Genomic DNA, 12526 nt, shown 5'->3' on the forward strand with positions numbered 1-12526 from the left:
GACCAAGCTATCTGACACAGAGATGGATAAACAGGTATGAAGTTCAAGTCAGATCTGCAAGTCATCTCTGCACTAATGGTGTTGTCCAGACAGGCTGTTCCAGTGAAACAGAAGGGGAGCATGGGTAGATGCAGAATGGAGCCTCACTCACAGCATTGCTGGCTTTGTCCTAGCAGTGGCTCAGACCATACATGCATCCCACAGTGGTCTCTGAGATTCAGCCATGGCATAATTACAGATGATCTAGAAGGGGCAATGATAATGCACATTGAGCAGCCTGTTTCATTCTTATCTTTAGGCTACAAAGACTTTCTAGCCAGAAAGCACAAGCCCGGGAACCAATGCAGTAAATAACCTTGTCCTGTAAGCAGGTGCCTCCTTGGTCCCAATATATTTACCAGAAAGAAGATTACCAGTGGAATAGTTGTGAGTGCCCTGCTTCTAGAAGGCTTCAAAAGATAAGAATGACCATCTGTAGATTAATGGGGAAGCCAGCATCTGTACTCTTAAAAGGGTCTTCCGAGCTCTGAAGTCTTGAGTAACTCGCTCCCTGCTCCATAGGAACAGTGACCTCCTTCTTCCACACCTTGACTGAATCACCCAGGGCACTCATTGAGTGGATGAAGGCCACTGTGCCGGAGATACGTCTCGACTTTCATCTCACTGCATCCTTCACAGATATGAAGATGTAGTTGGTTTCCAGTTTGGCCCTGTAGTGTGACAGACCATTCAAATAAGTCACTCCCAACCCCAAGGCCACTGTAGCAGAAGGCCCCTACTTTATCTCTGGTCCCCCAGCCTCCTCAGAGGGGCTCTATAGAGTACTGTGCTTGTCAGGGGAAGGCTCCAGGGCCTCAGGACCTCCCGTCTCCTGTTACCCACCATAGGCCCAGAGAACAAATGAGGCTCTCATGCTCTGTGTCACAGGGGAGGGTTACCAGGAGTCTGGGTAAGCTGGTGCTGTTCACTCAGTGAAAGGCTGTTTTCATGGAGTCCATGTGGCTGCCAGGCCACAATGCAGGCCGCCACGGATTTGTCTTCCTAACACCATAGGCTCCCTTGGCCCTGCCCCCCTTGTGGTTTGGCAGGCACACTCCCCTTATTCTTTGCCCTCTCTGCTGTGCGTCAGTATGCGGCTGAGATGCTGGCAGAACAATGAGCATACATGGCTTTCCTGTTGAGAAATGCTGTGTGGGAGGACAGGGAACAAATCAGGAGAAGAGGAAGACATGGAGGTTTTATTTCATAGCCCACCCCTACCCCCTGCCAGAGCAGCGTCTTATCCATGGCTGGCAGTGGCCCATCTTACCTTCTGTTGGCCGGTTTCCAGTCCACGTCCACTCCCTTCAAGTAAGGCATTCTAGGGTTGTTGGAGGGCCAGGTGAAGGACAGGGTTCTACGTGCCTCATTGAGTGGGAAGACAACATCCAATGGCTCCATCACATCCATTACAAGCTTAGGAGCCCTGAGGAAAGGAGATCTTTGGGGGAAATCTATATATCTGTTGACATGGAATAAGTCAACCCCTTCATAGAAGATTCTAGAGGCCCCATTTAAATTGCGTTTTATCTTTCTCCTTACCTTAATCAACCCTTGAGGAAAAAAAAACAAAAAACAAAAAAGAACTAAGGAAAGTCAAAACATAGATCAAAGTGTAGGAAATCAGGCCTCTACAGAAAGACAGAGGGACCCAATACTCTGTGGCAGGGACACAGACCCCTGAATGAACACCCAGCTTCAGGCTGATGGGAATCTGTCAGATAGAAGCAGCCCAGCAATGATTCTCCACTCCTGTGTAGCCAGACTGAGAGGTTTGGGTGTAGGCTGCAGCACGAGTTGCTGAGGTTAGCCCTGAAGAGGAAACCCTCACACCTGACAATGTTCTGGGCAGTGGTACATGCCTGGAAATGTGAGAGGCAGTTCACATGCCGACTCAGGCTGGGAAGTTCCTCTGGAACCAATTTATTTTTTTCGGTGTATTGCCTTTTATTTTGTTTCTTGGCTACGTTATTTAATATGTCACACAGCTTGGTCCAGACACAGCATCAGGACAGGAGGCCCTGCTGCAGCCCTGCCGAGCCCCCATGGGAGTCAGACAGAGCCCCCCCCCTCCGCCCCCCCCCCCCCCCCCCCCCCCCCCCCCCCCCCCCCCCCCCCCCCCCCCCCCCCCCCCCCCCCCCCCCCCCCCCCCCCCCCCCCGCTTGGGATGAAAGCGGGAAGGAACTGTGTGCGAGGAAGGGCAGCAGACCCGCCCCCAAGTGTGCACAGAGCGTGGCGGCCCCGCAGACCCATCAGGGAGCCATGTTCTAAGCCCAGGCATTCTCCACCCGCTGGGCAGCTGCGGCTCTTCATCTCAGACAGAGCTCAGAGCTCAGGTGTCAAACAGGGTAGGTTTAGCTGTGCTGCTTCTTTTTTAAAAGGGAGGAAGAAAGATGCACAGAATGCCCTCAGGGCCCTCGTCAGGCTGTGAACTTTGAACTTCTGTGGAGGAGAACTTAGTGTTGTTCATTTGATTTTTCCAACCAATGTTGGCCTAGAACCATGCCTCCTCAGTGCCCTGCACAGATAGTAGGAATATAGCTATGAGCAAGACTGGCCCTGAGGGACTCCCATGCCAGGCACACCAACAGTCCTGATCCAGCAGAAGAATGTGCCCGAAGGGGAGGTGAGGACTAACTCAGAGCCCCAAGTGCCAACAGTGGGTCTGGATGTTAGAAATCAGGGGGCTGGCCTGAAGCCTGTCACCCTCATGAGGCCACACACAGACACGTGCCACCTCTTGGGAGCAGATGCTCCATAGGCCCCACTGTCACTTCCTGCATCCCAGGCACAGATGCCTTATGGAGAGTGGCAGAATATTTGTTTGAGAGAGGCTTTTTCCAGAAGGCTTAACTGTAAAACTGGCTGTTGTGGCTTCTCTGAAGGCTGTTTTAAGATTGACTAATTAATGTTTATGAGATACAGAGGGATCTGAGGATAAAAGGCCCTGAGGAAGGGTAGGCAATTATGATCATAATGTTATTGGTAATGGTCCAGCTCATGGCGGCTGGAGTCCAAAGACAACCCCAGCACCCCTGCCATGCTGCCACCTACCCTGCCATCAGTGGGGCCTGGGTGTGCATGGCTAATAAGAAAGAGATTAAAAACCAACCATGGAAAAAGCCAATAGTGAAGAGGGATTTTTCATCTCTTGAAATCATAAGGAAAAATGTTGGCACCAGCTCACGTTACTTAATCGACCTCTCATGATGTGATAAATGGTTTCATGATCACCGCTGAATGTGTGTTTATGAAAAGCAGGCACATGCCAAGAGAGGTGCCAAAGTCTGCATGTGGAAAAGAGCCAGAGCTGTGAGCACTGGAGGTGAGGATCGCCAGGTCTAAGGGGTCCTGACTCAGGGTACAGAGCTCTGCAGGCTAGCGTGGTCATCAGGGCTGGCACACTGACACTGGGAGGCTCAAAATACGTGGCATCAATGGGGGTAAACAACTTCACAGTCTTATTGTGAATGATTTCTCTGTTTCATTCAGTGCATGCCACCCCAGTGCGAACACTTGAGCTTATGCAGCGTCTGAGTCAGGTGCTTCCTGAGGTGGAAACAAAGGAATTTCAGTTATGACCTGGTTGTATGTCAGGCCAACCCTAAGGCCTTCTGCGTTGACCTCTCTAGACATTGCTGCTTTCTGTCCACTGCAGCCAGCTCCGTTCAATCTTAGCAGGCATGCAGAAGGTCTGTGAGGTGCCAGTATCGTAGGGGCTTATAGACATATTTGCCAGTAGTCCTGCCAGGCTAGAGGTTCTGAGACAGGCTTTTGCTGAGGGGGGGAAGCTCCTCCTCCAGGGGGATCTGGCTCGCTGGCTGGAACTCCCAGAGAGCTAATCAGGGTCTACATGTGGTAGGCACACAGATACTTTGGTCGATGATGTGGATGAAGATGATGAGGACACACACACACACAACAAATTCATCAGTGAAAACAATCAAAAAGGAAAGGAGATTTAAAGGCCCAAAGTGGCCTATTATTAGAAAAACTATTTTTCCATTTCAAGACATGCTGAAAACTCCCAGAGAAATTCAGTGGTCAAAATGGGCTGCTATTTCTGAGGGTTCCCGATTCCCATGGCATGTGTCTCATCCCTGACTTTGGTTACACTTTGATCATGCCTGAATCACGGGCATGCCAAGTGATCAGTACTTGCTTGTGGTGACACCTGGCTCACCTGTCTGCTTTGTCTTGTCTCGCCCTCCCTGTAGCTACTACATGTTGGAAAATAGACCCAGGAACATCTACGGCATGGTCTGCTACTCCTGCCTCCTGGCACCCCCTAACACCAAGGAATGTGAGTGCCCTTGTCCTTCCATTGGAACACTGCTGCTTCAGCACTGGTATCTCTTGTTATGTGGTGTTGTAAAAAATAAGCCAGTCCCAGCACCCAGGCAGATGAATACAGTGAAGGCATAAACAAAAATGCTCCCATGGCCTGGCCAGTCAGGCAGCAGGTCCCTGAAGGGAAGTCTGCTATAGCTGAACCATGAGTCAGTCACCTGACACCTTGAACAAGTTTTGTCATCTGTGACATGCGGCTTTAAAATCTGAACCCTCCATCTCATGCAATTATTGGAAAGACCAATGAGATCACAGTTGCCAAGGAATTTTTGCAAAGTCCTGCAAAGTACTAGACAATTTTAAGTTCTTGTATATACATTTCAAACCAGATGAGACCAAGGGAAAGATGAGGAGTGGTCACAGTGAATGAACTGGACTCCACAAAGCCCATGTAATCAGTGAGGCTCGCAGATTCAGAGTCCCACCTTAAGCTGTCTCTTTCCCCTTCTCATTCTGGTTGATTCTCACTGCATGTATCTGTGAGGAAGGGCCAGGGACCTCTGCTCCAGAGAATGTAGCATGTGGCCCCTTGGATCTATGGTCTGGAGAGACGCCATGGAAGAGAGTGGGTGGACAGCTGTCCCTGGGCTGCAGGAGCCCTTCCTTGCTCTCCCCCAGGCCCACTCCTACCACAGGGCAGAAGAGGGGCTGTGCGGGGACCCTGCCTCTCCCCCACTCCATGTTCTCACAATATTCCTGCCCAGGGGAGTAGAACAAGGGCCTGCCCTTAAGAGCAGTGGGAGGGAGGGAAGGAGAGAAGCAAACAAGGAGCACCACTCCACACCCCGCCCCCCGCCCGCACCTTATGGTTCAGGGGGAGGAGATGCCCAAGTGGGCAGGTGGGCATGTGGCAGGTTGCCCCTGGGGGGCCACCCCTCTTTCCTAGATAACTTCAGTAGATGCATTGGCAGTAATGGATTTGCATATCTTTAAAGCTAAGCTTTGTACCCAGCCACATGCTCATTAATTCACAAATTAGGGGAGGGCCAAGGGCTCCAGGCTTCCAGCAGTTCCCGTGGTGAAGTCTGCTTGCCGTGTCAATGCCTCCTGCTAGAGGATCCCAACTAATTCAATACCAGATAGTTCTGGGATGGAGTTCTCACTGGAAAGATGTGAGGCACTCCCCTACCTATGCAGAAAAGTCTCTTTGCCTGAAGAACCTGGAAAACAAGCTCACACACATGAGGTTTGTTCTTGCCCAGGCCTTCCATAACCAGCCAGATGGCTGGAAGAGCTCTGAGGCAGGGGAGGGGTGCCTCCCTCCTCTTGCCGTCCAACAATGGGGTCCATCACACGGGGAGAGAAAGCAGAGCCCCTGAGCCCTCGACACTTTGAAAATAAGTGCATCCTTTCCCCAGCCCCCAGCCCTGAATTGCTTAACTGAAAACCAGCTTCCAGTAAGGCCTTGTAGTGGGTTCATAGCATCCAGCCCTAAAAGAGGCCAGCAAAGACACTGAAGCCAAGAGTCAAGGGGCAAGCCTCTAGACCTCTGTCTGCCAATCTGGAAAATGGGGAGAGGTAACCAGCTAGGTTGTGGGGTGTCATGGTGAATGGAGCCCTGTCTGGGTCAGGGTTTCAAGTGTGCATGTGAGAGTTTCTCTCTCCAGCTCTGGGGTCTGCACCTCCCCCCTGCACCAAGCTTCAGTTCCGAGATCTTTCAAACCAAGGCTCCTGCTCAGGAGCAGCCAATAGAATCAGAAAAGCTGGTTGTGACCACAGCCTCCATGAAGACCCTGGGACTCAAATCCATAGGGCTGCCTTCAACAGCTCCACCCCAGGAGAGCCAGGAGAGTCAGTGAAGCCTCATTCATCAGGATCCTGACATCACTGGCTGGCTGTCCCAGTCCCATCAGGTGCTGCCTTTCCTGAGCCTACAGTCAGTGGTCAAGAACTCCTTTGCCTCCAAGCTGAGATGCTCCCTCTAGTTTTTATGTGATTTACCTGGGCACTTGCTGCATGAAACTACCCAGAGTCAGTGAGTAGCAGAGTGTGCAAACCTGTGGTCAGAGACCCTGGCATGGACCCTGGGCAAAGCATATAATGCAGACCTGGAGCTGGCCAGAGGTGACAGGAGCCCCCTGAAAGACACCCATGCAGGAGTCTGGAAGACACCATACCAGAGAAGGCCAGCCAGGAGCTGTCACATCTCCCCCCACCCTCTAGGGCACTCTCCCTCTCTCTGTACAGGGGTTCCTCTTCCATCTTACAGAAGCATCTTCCCTACACAGCTCTATGAAATGTAGGGTGAAGGGGCCATTGTTTGCGATCATCTTGCCTTTGGGCCAGTTGTTCTCTCTCATGAGAACAGAAATTAGTGGACGTTACTGTGGAGCCTGGTATTCAGGGACTGTGAAAAACCCTGCAAGCCAGGAACCACCCTCCATCTGTTTTCTCTCCTGTATAATTGAGAAACTAATATCCTCTCAGTATGCCAATAGGGCTGACCTACGTGCACAAAATACTTGCAGTATTGAAAGCACAAAGCAAGTGCAAATAAGGACTCCTCTCTAAACCAACTAGAGTGCAACAGGGAGGCCCCTGGATGCTCAGAGCACCCCCAGAGGAGCCTCCCCTCCTCCCCTGCTTGTGACCTGCCCATAGGAAAGTGTGCAGCTTCCTTCCAGATGCAGCAATGACCGCAGTCACTTCCAATCCCATCCCTATCTGGGCGCTGGCAAATCAGCACCAGATGGAAAAAAGTCAAAGAGCACTATTCACTTGGTGAACCAGCACTGTCTGTTTTTATTTCCCGCACATTCTGAAGAACTCATGCCTGAGGGCTGCCTCATAAAGGAATCTGTGGTGTGATAACACAGAGGTGGCCTGGTGCCATAGCCAGGAAGATTTGGGTTTCATTATGAGTTTCCCCTCTTAGGAAAGTTACTTAACTTTATGCCTTAGTTTCCTCATCCTTAAAATGTGGATATCTGTGTCATAAGATGTGGTGAGGGATGGTGCATCAACCGTGGATGATGAGTCCACCCAGTACCACACAGGGTGCTTAGGGAGCAGATGGCAGAGTTCCACAGCCCAATGGGTGAGCGTGGTCCCACCCCAGGTAGCCCACACTGACTTTCTGTCCCCCACCTGCCCCAGTGGGACCAGACCAACAGGAGCCCACCCTCACAGAATGCTGGAGGGACCAATGAGGCAGGTCCGGGGCTGGGTCCTCACTTGTCCCAATGTCCTCATTTTTATTATCCCTCCTCCGTGATGACAAGCCCTGCATCAGGTCCAGGATAGACTCAACCAGAGTCTGTTTTGGAGAATTCTGCTTAGGAAAGCTGTGGCAAGTTTCATTCAGATGCCATCATGCAATGCTCACTAAATGTGGAGCTGTGGCATTCCCAAATGCCAGTGGCCAGCTGTTTCTAACACAGTGTCTCTCAAACTGGAATGTGTACATCCATCACAGAGTCCTGCTAAGAAAGAGATCCCGACAAGGCAGGTCTGGGGTGGGTTCCTAGACTGCATTTCCAGGGAGATCCTGGAGACACCCTCCTGCCAAGTTTCCAGCAGCTTTGCCCATTGTTCCAAGCTCCGCCACTGGGGGGCACTGGGCCAACACAGCATCCTGGGGGCACCTGCGCCGACAGCTCTAAGAATCAAACAAACCACTCCTGAAAATCCAACCTGTTTGCCCTATGCAGAGAAGACCAGCAGTCTGTAACACATACGGCATATTTATAAACTGTGTGGATTAACAAACCTCAAAGGCCCCATAAGTCCTGTCATCACATTGAATAGAGGTATTATTACATTGAGCCACAAGCTTACAGTTCTCAAAATCTTCTTGAGGAAAATGGGCCTACACCGTGTAGAACCCCCACCTCCCCTACCTACTGTTCAAGTTAGTCTGCCCCGAACACACCAGTGAGCTAAGCAGAGCCAGGACCCACTTGCTTTCATTTTAATATAGACCTTGTGTGAAGATGTCTGCCGATTTTCTGGGCCTACGGTTTTCATCTACTTCTCTGACTCTGTGTGTAAAGGACTTATCTCTGCTTATTCAAAGCTAGGCTCCAGTGGGAGCATTATGCTGTGTAAGATGGACCAGTAGTTGGCCACCCAACAGAAACTACTGAGAAATATGTTCACCTAACAATCCATTCTGAGGAGGCCAAGTGGACCCAAAACGTGCCATGTGTTGGAGTGGAGGGAAACCTCCCGGACACCAAATACTTGTGTCAGTACTGAGTTAACCCTCATTAGACCAAAGGGGAATCTGGAATAGGGAAATTGCCATGCAGTGGCCTGGTGGCCTGGTGGCCTGCTGTACTCAGGGCACCTACCCACAGAGATAGACCTCTAATCATGCAGCCTTCCTGCCTACCCTCCCTCTCTCCCTGGGATGTGCTCAGAACAGAACATTTTTCTAGTAGGCTCAGGGCTCATTGAACAGCCAGAGAACACCCCACCCAGCACCTGCAGGCCAGGGCCATTCATTTGACACTGGCTAGAGCTCAATTGGGGGAACGTCTAGTGAACCAGGGTGGAGGCAGAGCCCACCTTGCCCCCTGACCGACTTCAGGAGCTGTCCATTGGGTGTAGTGAGATGTGTTTTACTGACATGCAGTAGCCTGGACACCTTGTTTGCTGATGGCGCTGTGTGAGCAGTCCTGCCAGTCGGGTGCAAAGGCATCTCACAAGTCTGTGTGTGGCTGGGCTGTTCTCATTGTTCCTCCCTGGACCACAGGCCTGGGCACATTTGTGCCTCTAACCCCAGACTCTGTCACCCAGCCTTGGCCGGCAAGCCCTGGCAGAAAGGGACAAGAAGAGACAAAGATGACAAATCCACAAACAGAGCCCATGGGTATTTTTTTTTTCCTGATGAATAGCTTAAACTCCTTTCAGCCCCTTACCAAACAGATAGATTAGCTTTATTTTCAGTGTCCTGTTTGCTTTCAAAAAAGAAATTGGGTTCTGCTTAAAGCCATGCCCCATGTTGCTTTTCCTACTTGCCTGGATGCAGTTGAAGGCCCCTTACCATGATGAAGGGGAGCCGCATGGCCTGTGAGATGCACACAGCAGAGCCCCCAGCCCCAGGGTTTGCTGTGTGCACATAGCCCTCACAGGGAGATGGAGAGGGGGTGCACCTTCCCACCAGCACTTCCTGAGAGGCCACTGGTTCTGAGGCCAGGTGAAAAGGCTAAAAAGTTTGGGGATGGTGGGGGAGGAAGGTGCGGGCCACCTCCATTCTGAGCGGGTCAGCTCTGCAGTCTGCACTAACACAAGGGTAGCCCATGGTGGTGCGCAGAGCTGGGCACCACAGATGGGTCTGCTGCCTTGGTGCCCCGTGCACCCCTCAGCATGCCCCCCTTCTTATAATGGCAGAGCTAAGAAGTGATCCCCATAACCAGCAGTTGAGAAAGAGGAGAGAAGCCGGAGCCACAGAACTCAGAGTGCCCTGTGCAGGGGAGGGGACTGCTCCATCCATTGTGTGGTGGTCCTGGCACAGCCACATCCATGTCTGGGGCAGCACAGCAGGTGACAGAGACCAGGTGAAAGGGCAAAGACCAGGAGCACCAGATAAGTTAGACCCCTGGGCTCCAGAAGTGACGGATCCCCAGACAGGAGACACCTCTGGTACTGAGAGGTCTGATTTAGCAAGACTGCTCTGGCCTGGGCTGGAAGGGTGGCAGGGTGGTCCCAGCACGCCCCAAGGTGACTTTGCTGACAAGCCTTCTTGGGCTCCCAGGCTGGCCCCTGTGCAGGGGCTGCTGGGGTTATGTGTGCCTCACACACCTCAGTGCTTCCTTACAGTAGGTGTGTGGTTTAAAGAGCCCACCTCTTGACTCCTCCACCTGCAGATGACATTTCTCATCCAGCAGCAACAGTTACATTCCTGGCAAACCCAAGTGACAGGCCAGCCCTGAGACCCATGGCACCCAACAGAAGTACAGTGACCCCGGGAGCCAATCTTCAGTCTGTCCCCGTTGTATTTGCAGTTTTCTCTTTTGTTCTGGCCCTGCTCTCCTGTGACCTTGTCTACTTACTGGACACAGATGTGTGGATACTTCAACAGGACTTTCCTCACCCAGTTGGCTGTGGTGCCCATCTCCCAAGCTGACCCAAGTTGTGTGCACGGGTAGTTTTGGAAATACCACTTACAGAGTGTGGTTTCTCCTGAATTACTTCTCTTAAAGAAACTGTGTTACAGATGGCTCTCATGAAAGCCTTGAGGCTGGCTGACCAGGGTCCCAGGGAAGGTGTCACTCCTTGCTGGGCCAGCTGGGGGACTGAGTGTGTGACTTTTGGAGAGGCCAGCTCACCTGCCCTTACTTGGGATCGTGCAAGGACACTTCACAAATTACTCCAGAACTGGCAGAGACAAAAATGAGACAGAGGAAACATATTTGAAACATGATCATTTTCGTTAATGGCAAAACTCAAGTCCAGCCTACAGGAAGATTGGCTATCAGGATGTGTTTTCTGTGGCAGAACATTTTTGCTTTGTTTTAACCAATTTCTCAGTGATGCAATTAGTCACAAAACCAGCGTCCATTTCATCCCTGCTAAGTGATAGAAGGAATAGAGAAGGGAAGTTTTAGGAGTCACAGTTTTGAAAGAAGGCAAAGTTCATCTCTATTCTTAAACTGCTTGAGGACAAGTATTTTTAAAAATGAATCCTAGGAGGGGCACCTCGGTGGCTCAGTCGGCTGAGCATCTGAATTCAGCTGAGGTCATGATCTCGCGGTCCGTGAGTTTGATCCCCAGGTCGGGCTCTGTGCTGACAGCTCGGAGCCTGGAGCCTGTTTCAGATTCTGTGTCTCCCTCTCTCTCTGCCCCTCTGCTGCTTATGCTGACTCTCTCAAAAATAAATAAACATTAAAAAAAATGAATCCTAGGAAAATCCTAAAGGAAAACACACCTAATTTTCAACTCCAGCTAGCAATTCTTTTACTTCTTTCTTGTGTTCCCATTTTTTTCCTGATTTTTAATAATGGAACATATTACTTTTATAACTAGAAAAAGTATTAAAAAGACATTTCTGTTTTGTGTAATTGAAGAAATTTCTCAATTATTACTTTCCTCCAGTAATACTTGTATGTATATGTACTTTTCTCATCTTTATAGATTGCATATATTTTACCTCTGTTCATAGAAATATTGAGTTGGTGAGGCACCACTTTTTAGTCTTAGCAGATTTACCTACGTGTCTTCTCTTGAAGATTAACCCTTGGGAGGTCAGAACACTCTTTAGGGATTATGAAACATTCTAGGAGATTAAAATGTTTCCCTGTCCCGTGCCCCTTGCTGCAGTCCCTGCATAATCTAGAATACTAGATCTCCGGGCTCTGTGACTACACCTTGCGTTCCATCCTTGGAGGTGGGGCTTGTCCAGGTCATCCCGAGGAATACACGGTGACTGGGTTCTCATTGCAGGTACAGGAGCCAGCTCCGGAGTCTCTGCCAACTTCCCCAGCACCTCTGGCAGCAGCACCCTCTCTCCTTTCCAGCACGCCCACAAAGGTAAGGATTGCACTTCTGCAGCTAGCCAGCTGGAAATGAGGGGCTTGGATAAGAGCAAAAGGGAGGCTGGAAGCAGCTATGAGGAATAGCAGTAGGGCTCCTCAGTGCCCCCAGTAGCAGGAAGGTGGTCATGATCTCTGCAAGGAGTGGAATGGATCTCTCCATGGGTGTTCTGGGCCCCTTAGAACATGCTGGCAAGAAAAGCACATCCCAGGGATGGCAGGGTGGTGCTCAGAGCACAGGCAGCCCTCAGAGGGGAGCCAGCTTCCTGGCCGTGGCTGGGCTTGACAGCAATAGCCATTCTGTTGCTGGCTTTCAGATAAACCTACTGAGTTCAACACTTTAATATTTGTTTCCAGTAACTACGTTTCACTACCTATTCCCTTAGGGATGGAAAATCTTGAGGAGGGCAGAAGACCCCAAGACCCATGTTTCTCTCAGGTCAAGGCCTCATGCTGCCATCTGGCAGTTTTAATGCTGTTATTTAAGCATATTTAGGGCCCTGGTCTCAGTGAGGCTTGGGGGCCCTTCAAAATCCCACAGTGCACTCAGCGTGCCAGCCTTGGCATTGCTCTCCAAACCTGACCTGTACTTTCACAGAGCATCAAAGCAGGAAGACTTTGCTAGGATATATGAGTCTCATTTCCTCCAGACCCCAAGTGAG

At 50.8% G+C, this 12526-nt stretch overlaps 1 protein-coding gene across 1 annotated transcript in view; it reads left to right on the forward strand.

The window, feature by feature from the left end:
* Positions 1-12526, forward strand: part of EDAR (ectodysplasin A receptor) — a 30188-nt gene that overhangs the window by 4758 nt on the left and 12904 nt on the right. The window contains exons 4-5 of the mRNA XM_043604762.1: positions 4257-4342; positions 11776-11862. Of these exons, the coding sequence (XP_043460697.1) occupies positions 4257-4342; positions 11776-11862 (173 nt within the window). The remainder of the gene's footprint in view (positions 1-4256; positions 4343-11775; positions 11863-12526) is intronic.

The sequence above is a fragment of the Prionailurus bengalensis genome, chromosome A3 (genome assembly GCF_016509475.1).
Source record: "Prionailurus bengalensis isolate Pbe53 chromosome A3, Fcat_Pben_1.1_paternal_pri, whole genome shotgun sequence".
Classification (NCBI taxonomy): Eukaryota; Metazoa; Chordata; class Mammalia; order Carnivora; family Felidae; genus Prionailurus; species Prionailurus bengalensis.